Below are 18,287 nucleotides of genomic sequence, written 5' to 3'. Positions count from 1 at the left end.
TGCAGCCTCAGACACTTGATAATTACTAACTTACTAGCTGTGTGACCCTGAGCAAGTCACTTAACCCCAATTGCCTCACCAAAAAAAAAAAAAAAAGACTCAGTTTAAATCCTGCCTTCTGCAAGATGCCTTTCCCATTCCCCTCAATTGCTAGTACCTTCCCTTGGAGAGTACATATCTACTATCTATCTGGTTTTTTGCATATGATCTCCCACTGAACTATGAGCTCCTTGAGGGCAGGGACCATGTTTTTGCTTTTCTTTTGTATCCGCAGTGCTTAGTACAATAGAAGGCACATGGTAAGTGCTTAATAAATGCTTATTGATTAACTGATTAATGGATATCATGCTAGCTCCCAAATGATAAGCACAAATTCCTTTGTCAGGGCTATACTTAAGTGTCAGACACAGTTTTCTAGAAGCCAATATAGACTGAATGTCATGATGGAGTTTTACCAGAATGGAGGAACTTTTGAGTTAAAGTTTCCTATAGAAAATCTAAGTTAGACTTAGGGGGTGGGGAACCTGAGACCTGGAGGCCACATGTAGCCCTCTACATCCTCAAGTGCGGCCCTTTGACTGAATCTAAATTTGTTCTGTGAAGTTTGGATTCAGTCAAAGGGTTGCACTTGAAGACGTAGGGGGCCACATGTAGTTTTGAGGTGGCAGGCTCCCCACCATTCTAAACGTCTCCTCCTTAAAGCTCTTCTTTTAAGCAGTGGTAGGGGAGTTAAAGTTACATCCTTTTCACCATTGTTTGAGTGTAGATGTGTAAATAGACTCTCTAAGTAGTCCAGGAACATAATGATTTTATCTAATCCCACATATCAGTTTCCTTTAAAATCTTTCTGCACAAAGAGTCTTGCCATCCTACCTTGAGATTTCACATAAAGGCAATGCATATCCCTTTTGTGAAATTGAAATAGATTAAATGTCCTCTTTTTGCAAAAAAAAAAAAAAAAGATAGAACACTGAGCTTCTTAAATGGGTAACCTTCATGCCAAGATGTCTATAGACAATAGCAACAGATCAAATGAAAGTATCTGGATCATTGGCTTCCACACTAATATCCCAAGAAATTTAAGCACACTGTATGCAAAAGCTTTTTCCAAACCCTAATCCTCAACTTCTTTTCCTTAGGGGAAATTCAACCATCAACAAGAAGCCTTTCCCAATTTGCTTTAATGCCATTGCCTTCCAATATATCCTGGGTATATCTCCATGTACAACATGAAGGTTTGCATATTGTCTCTCCCTTTGGACTGTGAGCTCCTTGAGTGTAGGGGCAGTTTTTGACCTTTCTTTGTATCCCCAGCACTTAGCACAGTGCCTGGCATATATGCTTATTCATGACTGACTGACCAAAAAAAAAGGTGACTGCTCATTGCTTTTAAAAATACTCTTCAACCACATTTTCATGCCCCTGTGCCCCCCATATGGCAGTGCTGATAACCAAGTGTGTTGAGCAGCTGAGATGCTCACCTATAAGAGTTCGGGGTGGCCCCCTTAGTTAGGTTTCTTTAGGTTTCTTCTTGCTCTATAATTATTTGAAACTTTGAAGGAGTTACTCCTGCAATGTGTCTTTCCTTACTTTCTGTTGGTTGTTCTTGTCTCAGCAGATGTTACCTTTCCTCCTAATCTCCTTTCAGTTCACCTTCTTCCTTAGGAATCTGATCCACTGCCATCATTTTGGGGATTTTTTTTATATCCTCAGTTTCTTCACTGCGAAAATGAAGGGATTGGTCTAAAAATAGTTGCTGGGGGTCTTTCTGCTTCTTCCATTGTGTTCTCTGAAGTTTGCCAAAGTTTCATGGCTTTGTAGATAGCTTTCCCATAAACAAATGATCCTTGAACAAAGAATAACACTTCCTCTGGCACCCCCCCCATTCACACACAGCCACACACACACACACACACACACACACACACACACACACACACACACCCCCACACACACACACACTCCCTTCCACTAAGGTCTTGGGCCAGGATAAAATTACAGTTTTATAGTTTCCACAGTCTTGAAAAAAAAAGAGTTTATCTGCTGCCTTCTAGATATGCCTTAAATTGGAGTTTAGGGTCCTGCTTGTGTTTTGTTTTGTTTGATTTTTCCCAGACATTTTGGAGAACTGTGAATTTTCTCTGAAAGCTATGATAAATCCTTCCTGGAATCTCTGCTCAATGCTATCAAATATTATCAGAAATGCATGAGGTCGCCTGAGAGTGGCCACAGAAGTACCCTAAGTGGTGTGCTCATACACAAAACAGACCACCGTATTAAGGTACATTCCTGATATGTATATGTGTGCCTCTCAGCTTTCCCGAGATCTCTCCGGAAAGTGTCCAGTCTAGTCTATTGCTTGAGTCCAAACAGTTTAACCCCCATATATAGTCATAGAGCCAGCCCGTTTCTGTTTTGGAGCATTTTGGAGTCTATTTCTCTTTTTAAACATTTTGGAGGCTGAGGTTGGGAATAACGTTCACAGAGCTGAGGGTAGGCACAAACAACAGAAACATAGACTGTTTACAAAGCACAGGTGACTCCGGAAAGCAAATATTTAAATCAAGTGAACTTTGTCTGCAGGAGACCATTGAGCATGCTGGGAAGAGGTTTTTGTGTGCTTTTTTGGTGGAAAGGAAACTTCAAAGCACAATAGGAACACAGCTGTGCTTTCAGGTACAGATTTTTTTAAAAAAATATTTTATTTTTCTTTTAGAACAATTAAAAAATCTTAGAATGAATTATAGTTAGCCATATCATTAACTTTCTTAATTAATTTATTTACCAACCATTAACTGACCTGGTATTCATCTAGATGGAGATTTCATTTTGGTCTGAGGAACATAGTATACCTTACGAAAAAAGCTAATCTCAAAGAAGCCAAGTTTTAAGATGGGTTGCTGCACTGGTTAAGCCAATTGGAAGTGTTAGCATCATTTATGACTAATAACTAGAATGAAGGGGAGGCATTTTTCAATTTTTAATCTCATAAGAGCTCCTGATTTAAGGAATTCTCTTCTTTGCCTCTGGTCACCTTCTCACAGAAGAGCTGATTTCAATGCTTAGAGAAAGTTCCTTAACTCATCCAGGACATTGAAGTATGGTTTTGCACAGTTACAATTTAGTAGTTTAAGCACAACTAGTTTTTCTTTGGACTAGGCCCAAAATTTAATTTGGATTGGTGAAGAATTTTTTTCTGCCAATGCAAATGGGCACCTGCTTTACAGCTATTGACTTTGAGGGTTGCCTTGGGCAATGAGTAGTTAAGGTTGTATCTCCAGGGGAATATGGACCAGTGATGTAAACAATAATGGGGGTCACTAAATCATATCCCTAAGGCTGCATGTTAACTTACTAACATTGTCTATGCTCTATTATGTTTGTTGTTGTTGTTAAATATTTCTCAATTACATTTTAATCTGATTCAGGCCACACTTAGGAGTGTTGCTGGCCAACAGACAGTGTATTTGACACCATCTTTCTGAGTTTGAGGCTACCTCTACATCTATCCTCTGGGGCCTTCAAGGACTACTGTTACTACAAAATTAAAAAAAAAATGTGTGGCATTTCTTAGGGAATAGTCCTCTACTGTAGCACAGGAAGAGTGAAGAGTTCATTGGTGAATTGCATAAGGACATCTCAGAGATGAAAAAGGGATCAGAGAGGAGGGAGAGAAGGAATGAGAAGGAAGGAGAAAACAAAGGAAAGAAGAAAGGAGGGAAAGAAGGAAGGAAAGAAAGAAGGGAAGGAAGGAAAGAAGGATGGTAAGAAGGAAAAAAGTAAAGAAGAAGGGAGAAAGGGAGGGAAGAAAGGAAGGAAGAAAAAAGGAAGAAAGGAAGGAAAGAAGGAAGAAAGGTACTGATTTGACATGAGGTGCCATAGGTTTGGATAACAATGTTGATAGCCATTTATGTTCAGCAAGGTAGAGGATCAAGTGACTTCTTTCGGTTCCTCCCTGTTCCATGATTCTTGGAAATTCTGAAAGAGTTAAGCACACAAACTACACCAGGTAATTGCTTGTGCAACTAGGAAGAATCCCGCTCAAAAACTGCAATTCTTTCGCTGTAGTTTCTGCAACTATTGATCAGCATAGTGATAAGTTTGTCAAAAGTTAATAACTTGGGGCAGCTAGATGGCACAGTGGATAGAGCACCAGCCCTGAAGTCAGGAGGACCTGAGTTCAAATCCAGCCTCAGACCAAACACTTGACACTTACTAGCAGTGTGACCCTGGGCAAGTCACTTAACCCCAATTGCCTTAAAAAATGTTAATAACTTTATTCTCCCCAATAATGCTACATGTTTCTCTTTTCAGAATGATTTGTCTTTATCAAATGATTCATTTCACTGTCTTATTTGCTTTGCTTTCGGGTGGTAAGTATGATTTTATTTTAAAATATGAACAGTATAGACCAGAAGTTGCCTGATTCTCTAATCCATAGATTAGAAACCCATACAAATTTGTAGAGGAAAGTCTTCTACGGATTTAAAAGAATAGGAGAAATTTCTATTTTCCTGGAATAGTTGTAGGTGGAAGACACCTCCAAAAGGTCTGTTGTTTTACCCAGAATAGCAGGTCCATTTCAGGGGTGGTGGCAGGCATTGGGTTGCTCATGTTATGAGATAAAACATAATTTATTGGAATTATAAACATGAATCAGAGACTGCCCCTGACCTGAAAGAACTGGGGGCACTGTTTAGGGGACTTCTATTATTTTTGGTTCATTTAACACGATGTTTCCTGCCCCTCTGGTGTGTAATTATCGACTCCACTTATAGGCACGCAGGCTCACAAGGCTAAAGAATGAGCAGGTTTGATGTTAATCAAAGAAAACAAGAGATTCATATCAAAGCTCTGGAAAGTAACCAATTAGTAAAATTACTCACATTGGTTGGGTTCTTACTATACATGCTTCCTGTTGAGGATGTCATAATTTTTGTTACCTGTCCACTATGTTTCTCAGCCTATGGTTTTCCCGAGTTCCTAGAAGATGGCACCTGCTGCTTTCTCATTCTAGCTTAGTCCGGTGTCGGAGGCCCATCTCCTCTCCTCTTAGTAAGAATAGAATCATCCTGGTCCCACTGCTTTCTGCTTGTCAGTATCTCAGTCTGGATATCACATAGTCAACACTTTCCCTTGAGACTGAGGGAGCAACACCACTGGAGATCCTCTGAGGCCAGATATTGTAGTGGCAAAGGCACTGGTCCTGGGATCAGAGGAGATTTAGCCTCACACCCAGGCCCTAGTTGCTTGACCTTGGCCTTGGTAAGTTATTTATCTTTTCTGAGCTTTAGTTTCTTTATCTGCATACTGAGAAAGACAGACAGAGACAAAGAGACATAGATGGAGATACATAGAGAGAGAATGAGGAGGGTACTTTGCGAACTTCAAAGCACTACCAGATGCAAGTTATTATTATTGCTATTTGTCTGAGATGGGGATTGGAGACTTTCTCCTCTCGCCTTTTTTTCAAATTAGGTCTGATATCCACAAGAACCTGCTTGGTGTTTTTACTATCCTATGCACCAAAGTTTAAAAATCTTTCACTCTCCTTAAGTGGGCCCAAAAGAATCCATCAACAGAGCTTATTAATTGATTAATAGATTTCATTCACTTCTTATGTTTAGTAAACTACTTAATACTTATATATGGCCCAAAAAGTTAAGTCGGATAAATGTTATATTTATACATAATATTGTATTATTTTAAATCTATGTATTAAAGAAAAATGAAGGGATATAACTTGCATTTTGAAAAAAAATGGAGGTGTATTACATCTTACTTAATCATGCCACCATTGTGGCATATTTTTGGCAATTTTCCATAATAGAGTTTGCCAACCTTGATTAGTTCTGCATAAACAACTGGACATTTTGGGTGAATTAGAGACCCTGGTTATAGGAATCACATGCATATGTTCATAGAATTAAGGTTCAAGAAAATTCACTTGGCAGTAAAAAATGTGACAGACACATCTATCTTTCTTTCAGATTAGGAAGGCATTTCAGGATTTTTCACTGCCCCAAGGCCTAGATAAATTGTTATTTTATGGGAAAAGAAATAAGAAAGTACAAGTAATTGAGATTTTTGGCTATAAAACCAGGTCACTAAGAAATTGCTTCAAGATTTCTCACTGGGAGCCAAGATGAAAGAGTGAGTAGTAAATCATTGTAGCTATCCCATATTCACCTCCAAACAACCATAAAATAGTGCCCCATAACAAATCCTAGAACAGCAGAGCCAGAAGAAAAATGTGGTAGATTGGGCTTTTAGCTTGGAAGACTGGGAGGACTGGCAATAAAGATCCATCTCATTCTGGTAAAAGAGGACAGGAAGCATACAAGCAACCCATCAGCAAGCCCCACCTCATCAAACCAGCCCCAGATACTGAGCCCCAATGTGGTGGAGCAGGTAAACGCCAATATCAGGACCCACCATGTGCCTTAGCATAGCCAGGTGAACCAGCAGAATCCAGCTCCAAGAACCACCATGTGCTTCACTTTAGCTCCAAGTAAGGAGGAGTCCTGCTGTGGCTGGACCTGCGCATACTTCAGTACGACCCAAGGCAAACAGGCATCCTCCAGGAGCCAGACCTCCACATGCTCCAAGGGAAACACAGAAACACTCCACCTGGCTTCAGCACATACCAAACACCACCACCAGGACCCCAGCTCAGCACCAGATAAGCTGCTAGACCCCTACAGTCTCTAGCAGTTCCAGCCACTCCGACCCCACCCCTCAACACAGCACCAGATATGAGGGTCCCTCATGGGCCTCAGGGCAACATCAGCACAATATCAGATATGAGGGTCCCCCATGGACCTCAGGGCAACATCATCACAGCACTAGATAAATAGCCAGGGCCTGCAATCATTGGCACAAGAAGACTGAGACAGAGCCCCTTCCACTCCGGGAGCAGAGATCAAATTTAAAAGAAAGGAAAAAGCGCCCCCCCCCCCCAAAAAAAAGACAAGCAAAACTCAACAAAAAAGAATCTGACATAGAGAATTATTATGGTGACAGGGAAGACCAAGACACAAACTCTGAAGAGGACAACAATGTCAAAACACCATGGGCAAAATCCCAAAGAAAAATGGGAAATAGTCTCAAGCCCAGAAAGAACTCACGGAAGAGCTCAAAAAAGGAGCTTAAAAATCATATAAGAGAGGTAGAAGAAAAATTGGGAAAAGAAATGAAAGTGATGCAAAAGAATTATGAAAAAAGACTCAACAGCTTGGGAAACTTCTTAAAAAATAGGACTGGACAAATAGAAAGGGAGATACAAAGATCCACTGAAGAAAACAACTCCTTAAAGAGTACAATTGGCCAAATGGAAAAGAAAGTACAAAAGCTAACTGAGGAAAACACCTTGAAAGTTCATATTGGGCAAGTGGAAGCTAATGACACTATGAGACATCATGAACCAATCAAACTAATTCAAAAGAATGAAAAAATGGAAGAACATATAAAATATCTCATAGGAAAAACAACTGACCTGGAAAATAGATCCAGGAGAGACAATATCAGAATCATTGGACTACCTGAAATCCATAATGAAAAGGAGGACCTGGACAGCATCTTTCAAGAAATTATCAAGGAAAACTGCCCTGATGTCTTGGAACAAGAGGGCAAAATAGGCATTGAAAGAATCCACTGATAACCTCAGGAAAGAGATCCTCAAATAAAAAGCCCAGGGAATACATTATAGCCAAATTTCTGAAATATGAGGTCAAGGGGGAAAAAAGTGGCGGGGGGGCAGCTAGGTGGCGCAATGGATAGAGCACTGGCCCTAAAGTCAGGAAGACCTGAGTTCAAATCCGGCCTCAGACCAAATACTTGACATTTACTAGCTGTGTGACCCTGGGCAAGTCACTTAACCCCGATTGCCTAAAAATAAAAAAAGTAGCCAGAAAGAAACAATTTAAATATCAGGGAGTCACAATCAGGATCACACAGGACTTGGCAACTGCAGCATTAAAGGATCAGAGGTCATGGAACATGATGTTCTAGAGGGCAGAGGAGCTAGGACTACAACCAAGAATCACCTACCTGGCAAAACTAAGCATAATACATCAAGGAAAAAAATGGTCATTCAAGGATGTAGAAGGATTTCAAGCCTTCATAAAGAGACCAGAACTAAAGGAAAAATTTGACCTCCCATATCAAGACCCAAGAGTGGCATAAACAGGTAAAATGGGGAAAAAAACCCATAAGGGATTAAATAGAGCTAAACTGTTTACATCCCTAGATGGGAAGATGATACTTGTAACTATTAAAAATTGTATCACTAACAGTCCAGATAGAAGGAATGTACATAGACAGAGGGTATGGGTATAAGGTGAATTTGAGAGAATGACATAAAAAAAATTAAGGGATAAAAAAGAGGCGTACAATGGGTGTAGAAGCAAAGGAGAGGTAGAATGCAGAAGTTATCTTACACAAAGAGGTGAGAAAGACCTATTATAATGGAGGGGGAGTTAGGAAGGGGGCCAATGGGCATATCTTGAACCTTACTCTCATCAGTATTGGCTCAAAGGGAATAATATACACAATCAGTTAAATATAGAAATCTATCTTACCCAACAGGAAAGTAGGAGGGGAGGAGATTAAGTAAAGGGGGTGGGGGACTGACAGAAGGTAGGGCATATCAGGGGAAGTGTTAGAAGCAAAACGCTGGTGATATGGGAAAGGGTGAAAGGAGAGGACAAATAGGAGGAAGAATAGGACGGAGGAAAATACACAGGTAGTAATCATAACTGTGATTCACGTAACTGTGAATGGGATGAGCTCTTCCATAAAATGGAAGTGGATAATAGAGTGGATCAAATACCAGAAGCCTACAATATGTTGCTTAGAAGCAACACACCTGAAACAGATAGACACACACAGAGTCAAGGTAAGGGACTGGAGCAGAATCTATTATGCTTCAGCTGAAGTAAAAATTACAAAAAAAGAGCAATAGACATGATTCTGTAAAAGCTTTCTTTATCCTTCATTTTCTAATGATATTTTGGGATGGTTTTATCATTTAAATGGGCTAATTAATGATATTACTTAATGTATTTTCAACATCAGCAGAGAAAAAGAGAGCCACGGATAGAGTGCTAGACTCAGAGTCATAAAGATGAGAACTCTGATACGTCTCTGATGCTTACTAGCAGCGTGACTAGCTCTGGGTTAACAGTGCGACTTCTCAGAGCCACAGGCAGCTCTCTCCCAATTAAGCTAACGACAGGAATCTAGTAGAGAAATATCTCACACAGATTAAACCACATGTCTTTGTTATACTGACTCAACACCAATAAGGTGGTTTTCTATAGTCATTATTGGACTTTTTAGTTATAGCAAGAATGAATACCTGTTGAAGACAGGATGACTTCAGAGTACAACTGTATACATCAATGATGTAGGAACTGAGTATCAATGCTCAGAAGGAACCAAGAGAGAACAAAGAAAGCACACAGATGAGCCCTGCAGACCTCCCCCCATGCATAAACCTAATCTATGATTATATATGTTCTATTGTACATGTCACATCGTACATGTTCCTCAAGCATCTCCTCCCTCTCTAATTTTTGACTTTACCTAGCTGTTAGTTCTTCCTCCGCTGCCTTCAAGCATGTCCTTTCATTATTATTATCCCCCCACTACTAGTACCCCTTTCTTCTCTAACTGGCTTGTGTTTAATAACCTTGTATTTAATTTGCATCAATTCTGAATATATTTATTCTATACATAATTAACATCTATAAATATTGTGTCTTCTGATAGAATCTAAGCTCCTTGAGAATGGGAATTGATGTATTAATGGTGACTGGACTTCTGGTCTGAGATCCATTAGTTAGCTATGTGACCTAGGTTAAGTCCCTTAACCACTTTGGGTCAATTTCATCAATCAATCAGCAGGCATTACTTAGTAATACTTAATAAAGTATTTACTATGTGCCACGTACTAAAACAGTGCCTAACATACAGCAGGCTCTTAATAAATTTCGGTTTATTAACCTACTGATTCTGTCCATCAAAGGGAACTATCTAGCATCTCCTCTGGAAGAAAACTCTCTGATTAGATGTTTTATTTATTCCACCACAGAATGTATGCCTGAGCTGTATAAAGATAAATACTTTCAGGGAGGAGATGTGGCTACCATTTTTACACCTACTGCCAAGTACTGCCAAATAGTGTGTACCTATCACCCAAGGTGTTTACTGTTCAGCTTTCTGCCTGCAAGATCAACCAAAGATACCAATAAATGGTAAAGATTTTTTATTCTATGTGGTTATATATGTACACACATAATATATATGCATGCACATATACATGAACATACATTTCTATAATAGAAACAATATGCTCATATATTCCCCATTGGGTTGGGATGGTGCCATGGACTTATAAGGTGAGTTGACCCCATCCCACAAGTTCTTGCTACATTACTTTACTACAGTGTGGTAACTAGACAATTTCATAAATTTTATTCACTTATGGAGTCAGTGACTGTTAATGGATTAGTGAAGATGACATAAAATTGAAAGGGACCTTAGACAACCTTTCTGAAAGCTACAGGGAGAGGTATGAGCTAATTATTGCTGTTGGCATCTACCCACAAACTCCTCCCCACTGGAAAAGTCAACCACATAAAGTCATAGACCACAATCATATACTTGGGAGCGACTTAGAAAATTATCTAGTACAATTCCTTTAATTCAAAAATAAGAAAACAAAATCCCACTTCTTAGCCCAGTGCTTTAAAATGTAGTAGCCCCTTAATTAATGTTTATTGATTGATTGGCTCAAAATAGTTAAATGACATGTCCAAGTTCTCACAGCTAGTTAGCGGTAAGCCTTGGACTAAGAACCCAATCAATTAATTTATTAGTTTTTGTAGAAAATAAGTTAGCAGTTAATAGTGACCCTCAATCTCTTATTCTAAATGTTTGGCTAATGTAGGAATTCCGGGCACTGTGGAGTTGTTGAAAGTTTTTTGTTTGTTTGTTTGTTTTGGAGGGGTGAGAAGTTTTAGAGGTAATTTTTAGCATTTTATGTAGGCATAGGCCTTTCCCTTTATTTTGGTCATTTTTCAAAATAACTGTATGCCTGATTAAGCCCCCACAAATTCCACAGTGTTCCTACTATGTGCCATTCCAAGTTTCCTCCATATGAGGCTACATTTAAGGTGCCATAGTTATCCTAATCTCACTTGATTCTATGTGCTCAAAATATGGGTGCGACTGTGGAAAATTCTTTAAGTCATAATGTTAAGCCATACTGCAGAAATCTCAAGAAATCCTGATCTTTGACCCTGGTAGGTTGGCCACTTGGGAGACCCATAGAGTGTTTTGAGGCTTGGTCTGCACACAAACTAGTATGACCATTTTGACAAGTGCTGTGGCAACTACAGTCACTCAGCCATGAATACCAAATGTCCTAAATCATTGTCATCTTACTCAGCCTTGACTCTCAAATTATGCCTATTTCTATAGTATATAAAATTAGTGGCTCACATTCAATGACCTCTAAGGTGACTTTCAATTCTAAATTTTATGCTTTCATATCCCAGGCTCCACTTAGAAAAATGTCAACATCTCATAAATGGAGATAAGGTTCCATGTTGTTTTCCGTTAGTCTATATGGAGGTTACAATTTTTTATTGTTTGTTCCCAAAGATCATAACCTCCTATTTAAAAAAAAAATGCAACTCTTCATTTGCATTTCCTTTTTAAGAAGATCTCATATAGTTAGCAACAATACGGTAACAATATGGTTCAGTACATACGGAGTACACGTGATAATGCATAAGAATAGAATCATACATTTATAGATCTATAGAGATGGAGGTCTCTTTAAAGATCATCTCAATCTGCTAAGAAAATATTTTTCATTAAGTGTGAGACATAAGAACAGATTCCTTATTTTGTTTTTCTTGGTTTTCTGTGTTCTGATTTCCAGCGTCCAGGTTTTATTTTTATCCACTTTCACTGGCTTATGCTACTTTCTAAACATAGGTTTGCTTGCCTCCTGAAAGACAGTATCACAGAAACATTGCCGACAGTGAACATGACAGGAGCAGTCTCTGGGCATTCCTTTAAACAATGTCAACACCAATTAAGTGGTAAGATACTATGGTGGCTCAATGAAGACAGTCCTCACTGAGTCCTTATTTTCTTGTGAAACATAGTGTAGATATTTTATTGAAATTCTACAGTGACTAAATTGATCCAAAGGAACAAGTTAAATGTGGACATGGGGATCAATTACACCTCCAATGTTCAGGAAACCATCATTCCTCCCACAAAGGCACATACTTTTACTCCCAGTTATCACTGTTTTCTTTTCCCCTCCCTGTTCTCTCTATCTTTCTCTGTCTCTACTATGTTTCATATACCCCTGAAGACTCAGATTTTTGTCAGTGACCTCTGAAAAAAGATAAGTGCATTAACAGTAAGAAAACACAGGGAAAGAGTATGGACACAAGGACGGTTACCATGAGTGATACAAAGATGCAGCACATATTAATCTCCTATCTACTACAAAACATGGCACTAAGTTCTGATGAGCAAGAGACAAAGTCTTTGTCCTCATGGAGCATATAATCTAGCGGTGGAAGCAGCATAAATACAAATGCAAGGGAATAATAAAAAGAATTTCCAAATTTTGGTTACACTAATCAGTTCTGTGGTGTAACCTTAAGTAACAAGAAGGTGCTGATAATAGTGGAGAAAATAAATAACTGTGTGATAAAATGTGGTGGTGGGGATGAGATAGATTAGAGACCTGAATATAATAATAAATAATAATAATAATAATACTTTAAGGTTTACAAAGCACGTTTTAAATATATATTGTCTCATTTGATCCACATAATAACTCTGTGAAGTAGGTGCTATTATTATCCCCATTTTGCAGATGAATAAATTGAGGTTGAGCGTGGACTTGCTGAGAGTCACAAAGGTAGTAAGTGTCTGAGGTATGATTTGAATTCAGATTTTCTTGACTCCAAGTCCAACATACTTTTCCATTCTACCACCTACAGCTTCTTCAGGGCTGGAAATTTTAGACTTAAATACTAAAACTTAAATTCACAATAAGAAAAGAAAAAGAAACATATTATAAACTTAAGTACAAAATAAGAAAACAAAAAAAAAAGCATGTCATGTACAGCAGAACGTAAGAGAGGATTCAAAATACATAGCAATAGATTTCCATTTCAGTAAAGTCTATATAATAAATACTACATGTTGTGTTGAGAGCTGTCTATCTTTCCTTTGCTTCCTTGTAAGTTTTCTTTTGCTCTCTGCTGTGCACTTTTTATTTTGTTCTTTTTTCTACCTTCTTCCCCCCCCATCAAGAAGGCTACAATTAAGCGTGGCTATATTTATATATAGATATATACATACACATATACATATATACACATACATACATATATAGACATATACTTTCCCTAGCACATTCTACTCCTGATCTTTGTTTTTATGTTGTATCTCTTATTTCCTATCCCTTCTACCCACTACCTTGCCCTCCCATTACTTAACCTAGGATCCCTCCCTTATCCTGCCATTCCCATTTATTTAAAGACCCTTCTATACCCCCCTTTAACCTATTCCCTCATCAATATCCTTTCTAGAAACCCCTGAGAACCTCTAGAAACCCCTTTAGAAACCTGTCCCTTATCCTCTCCTCTCTTCCTATCCCCTTAGGTTTCGTTTCTTCCTGAATTTAGAAGACTTTTAGACTCTTCTAGATGTATATGTATTGTTCCCTCTTGAACCCATTTGTGATGAAAGTAGGGTTCCAGAATTACCAGCCCTCCTCTCCCATCTAATTCCTCTATGTCTGATCTTCCTCTCACACCTCATTTGTATAAGGTAATTACCCTTTTTAGTTGTTCCTAAACAGTTTTACTTTTAAAAATCATATCATACTCAGGTCTATCCCAATCTTTCTTGTAGACTATCCATTTACTAATAACCATCTTAGACATACATTTCACATACATCAAAGGTAAACAGTCTGTCCTTATTGTAAATATTCAATAAACATTTGTTCAATGAATGAATGAATGAATGAATGAATGGGAAAACAAGAGAAAAAGAACAAATAAACTTAAGGTAGTGTTACTAATGTGCCTGGGGCTGGGGCTTGGCAGTGCCCACACTTACAATGGCTTCTTGACTCATAATGGATCAGGTTTAGTCCTGAGAGAGTCTGGGCCCAAAGAGATTGGAATCAGGCTTTCCTTGTACTATCTAGCTCAAATTGTAGTCCCATCCTAGACAAAGATTAGATGTCTAGGGTCTTCCTTAAAAGGAATTAACAGGATGCCTTCTAAAAAAAAATACTGAATGTGCAAAGTAATATCAGAGATGTGACAGCTATGTATTTCCTCCAAGGTCAAAATATCTGTGTCATCTTCCTCAGAGCCAGAGCAGATACTCAGTTCCATAAGGTAGTGCTGGACTCACTCCTACTAGAAAGGGAATAGGAAGCAAGTGAATGAAATATTCTAGGAAGTTGGAAAATTGAAAGGATATTGATGATATTTTATTTACTGGAGAGGCAGTGCAGTGTCTTGAAAAAAAAGTTGGATTTTGAATTGGGGGATTGATTCAAGTCTTAACTAAGTAACTCTGAGTAACACCTTGAGACCCAGTTTCCTAAAATGGGTATTATAATAATTTCACCAAAGTCACAGGATTATGGGGATCAAATGATGTCATGTGTATAAAGTCCTTTCTTTAATATATATTCGTAAAACTATTTTTCTCCATCTTAGAAAGACTGAAAGGGCAGGACCTACTCAGGGGCCTGGTCCCAGTGGTAAAATGCCCAGATGTTTTGATCTGCTCAGTTTTTGACACGGGCCTAATTCATGACCCTTCCTTAGGCAACCTGGTGGACTCCTAATTCTGGGGACTCATCTGATTGGCATCGTCCTCTGTAGCTCAGAAGATTCACCAGCCTAAGCCTCCCCAGTAGCTGGGATTACAGGCGTGCAGTATCATGTCCAGTGTATAAAGTACTTCCTAACACTAAATTATTATATAAACATAAGCTATAGATACTGTTTTTGCATTGGGATAAAAATTGTGTAGATGCCCAAAGAAACAAGGGAAGGTAGGAAGGGGAGCTGGATGGTAAGCTGAGAGAGAAGTTACTGAAATAGAATTATGGTGGTCATATTTGGTCCCGTATGGCACCAATATGGTCCCATATTTCTTGGTGGTTATTAGAACTGACTTAAGATAACAATATTTCAACTTTTTTTGCTCATCCAGCTTGCCACACAGATATCTACGTAGGACTCAGTATGAAGGGAATGAACTACAATTCCTTTGTTACCATGAGTGTTGAAGAATGTGAAGACAGATGCACCAACGATGCCCATTGTCACTTCTTTACATATGCCACACAGACCTTTCACAGTGATGCCTATCGGTGAGAGGGGTCTAGGCGGTGTCTAGGGGTTCCCCCAATGTGTGAGTAGAAAAAAGAAATATCTGTTGACTCAGTGTGATACAAGGTGCAGTCAACATGATATCGTGGAAAGATACTTGGAGTCAAGAGAGAAATAGATTAAAATCATACCTCTGACACTTACTAGGTGGGTATTCCTGGCCGTCACCTCATCTCTCGGAGTCTTAGATTCCTCTTCTGTAAAATAGAAATGACAATACCTATAATACCTACCTTAAAGGGTTACGGTGAGGTTCTGATGAGAAAATGTGCATGAAATACTGGGCTAACTTTAAAGTACTATATTAATGTCACAATTATATTACACATTATATTAAATGGTAGCATATATATTATATCACTCAAATACCGCATATTTAATTATATTATACTCTATCTTATCATACTATGCCATGTCATATTGTATCATATAACATATCATTAATATATCACAACATAACATATAATTCATTATTTATTTATTTATTATTCTCATTATTGTTATTTGATCTTTCTCATCCTGGACTCGTGATTCCATTTGGGCAAGGAGCTACGCGGTCAGGAAACTCCCCCAATGGAGATAAGTAATTATTCTGCAAGTTGGAGTCTTAGAGAGTTTCTAGGGAGGACAGAGAGGTTAAGTGATTTGCCCAGGGTCACACCGAGTATGGCAAGACTCAACCCAGGTCAGCATGCGAGTGCTCTATCTACTATGCGAGTGGATGGAGAGGTTGCCTGGCTCCAGTTATTATTATTTGGTTTTGAAAATATCAGAGGAAACATGGACCAAGGTCCTATTTAGTGCAAAATACTGTATTAGGCTCCATGAAGAGACACAGAAAAGAAATCCATGTCTTCAAAGGTCATATAATCCAGTGGAGGCGGTGGGGTAGGGCCATCTCCGGTTGTCCCGATCTGTATCTTGGCACTGGACCCACGTGGCTCCAGAGGAGAAAGTGAAGCTGGTGACTTTACACAGCCCTCCCTCACTTAAATCCAATCGACTTTCAAGTCATGGCATCATCTCCCTGAGGTCATGGTCCTCTTTAAGAACAAAGGACAAACAATAACAATCCAATGGGGGAAATAAGTAAAACATATAGAGGATGGGAATGAGAAAACATGCAAAGGAACAGTATACTGCTAAGGAGAGAACATGGTACTATGAGTCAGCAGAACTAGATCTGAGTCCCACATCTATCACTATGTGACATTTTTCCTCTTTGAGCCTCAGTTTCCCTCTCTGTAACATGACCCCATTGGATCTCTAAGGTCCCTTCTAACACTAACAATTTATGAATGAATCCTTTATCTAAATCTGGATTTTAATGGTCTTAGGGTATGCTACTACCTGTCTTATGATTTCTTTGATACAGAGTCAGAACATGATTGAACAAATATCTTTTGTTTGTGTGTGTATGCTTATATGTCTATGGTTGCCTTTATGAAACCAGACCCCATTGAGCTTGCTTCTCCTCTTCAGGCTTTTACAGTACAGTGCAGTAAAAACGAAACTTAGTTTGGAGTCAGAAGACCTGGGTTCAGGGGCTGGTTATGTCACTTACTGCATGTGTGACCTTAGACAAATCACTTAATCTTACTGGGACTCACTTTCCTCATCTGGAAAGTGAAGACATGGGACCAGAAGACCATTAGAGTCTTTTCCATCTCCGCTCTATAAATCTAGAAACTGCTTCTTGAACTGAATTGAAAATACAGAAGAAAGAAAACCCTCCATCTATTTTCTCTCCCCAATTCTTTGTTAAAATCACACATTCTTTATAAAGTTGTGTTAACTTGTGGCTTCTTAGCATTATAATAGTATGTTGTATATTGAAATATTCTTTGGGTTAAATATCAAAATAAGATGTGATTTCCTCTCATTGTCTAGTGACAAAATTGTGTTTTCTATTTTATGGTTCTGTAATTATTTTAACCCAATAGTCTTATATTCAGAAACAGTTAGGTAGTATAGTATAGATAAAGTGCTAGGCCTGGAGTCAGGAAGACCTGAGGTCAAATGTGACCTCAAATACATACTAGCTGTGTGACCCTGGGCAAGCCACTTAACTTGTGTGTAAACTTAAATTCTGGTAAAATGGAGATAGCCATAGCACCTCCCTCACAGGGTTGTTATGAGGATCGAATGAAATAATATTTGTAAAGCACTTAGCACAATGCCTGGCACATAGTAGGTGCTTAATCCATATTTGTTCCTCTTCCCTTCCCAAGGGATCTGTGATTGGGGTATATTCCTCTCTCCCCTCTCCTTCTCACAGTTGCAAAGCCCAATTCATCCAAATCTTCTCATCCTAATCATGTCCATGGACTCCTGTAAATCCTCAATCGATAGTCTACCTAGTGGGCCGGAAGCCTTCTTCTAGGTTTTGTTGTTGTTGTTGTTTTTGTGGGGGCCTGTACAGCATTTAGATTGCCTGCCTGTTATCCCCAACTCTTGTAAGTTATGGGACCAGCACCTTCTTTACATCATACATTTCTTTTTTTTAAATTTATTTTATTTTTTATTTTTTTTAGACAATTGGGGTTAAGTGACTTGCCCAGGGTCACACATCTAGTAAATGTCAAGTGTTTCATCTGAGGCCGGATTTGAACCCAGGTCCTCCTGACTTCAGGGCCGGTGCTCTATCCACTGTGCCACCTAGCTGCCCCTTGGATCATACATTTCTTGAAGAGATACAGAAGATCATCCAGTCCAACTTCCTCATTTTGCAGATAAGGAAACTGAGGCCCAGAGAGGAGAAATTATCTTTAAAAAATCCAGTAAACATTAAATGCTTATTACGTGTAAGGCACTGGAGATCCAAAGCTA

General features: G+C 38.8%; 1 protein-coding gene across 5 annotated transcripts in view; it reads left to right on the top strand.

Moving 5' to 3' along the window:
- The first annotated feature begins 2,635 nt into the window (after positions 1-2,635).
- The window catches only part of LOC114024511 (coagulation factor XI-like), a 42,885-nt gene continuing 27,233 nt past the window's right edge, over positions 2,636-18,287 (top strand). For 3 of the 5 annotated variants that reach the window (XM_027837538.1, XM_027837537.1, XM_027837540.1), the window contains exons 1-5: positions 2,636-2,676; positions 4,315-4,373; positions 10,094-10,256; positions 12,007-12,113; positions 15,280-15,439. In XM_027837538.1, coding sequence (XP_027693339.1) covers positions 4,316-4,373; positions 10,094-10,256; positions 12,007-12,113; positions 15,280-15,439 — 488 coding nt within the window. In that variant the 5' untranslated portion in view covers positions 2,636-2,676; position 4,315. Of the gene's footprint in view, positions 2,677-4,314; positions 4,374-10,093; positions 10,257-12,006; positions 12,114-15,279; positions 15,444-18,287 lie in introns of those variants that run through there. The other 2 variants (XM_027837541.1, XM_027837539.1) reach the window with 2 other exon arrangements.

Source organism: Vombatus ursinus, unplaced genomic scaffold, assembly GCF_900497805.2.
Source record: "Vombatus ursinus unplaced genomic scaffold, bare-nosed wombat genome assembly UNPS02014821.1, whole genome shotgun sequence".
NCBI classification, from domain to species: domain Eukaryota; kingdom Metazoa; phylum Chordata; class Mammalia; order Diprotodontia; family Vombatidae; genus Vombatus; species Vombatus ursinus.
This window is presented reverse-complemented; position numbering and strand designations above follow the sequence as displayed.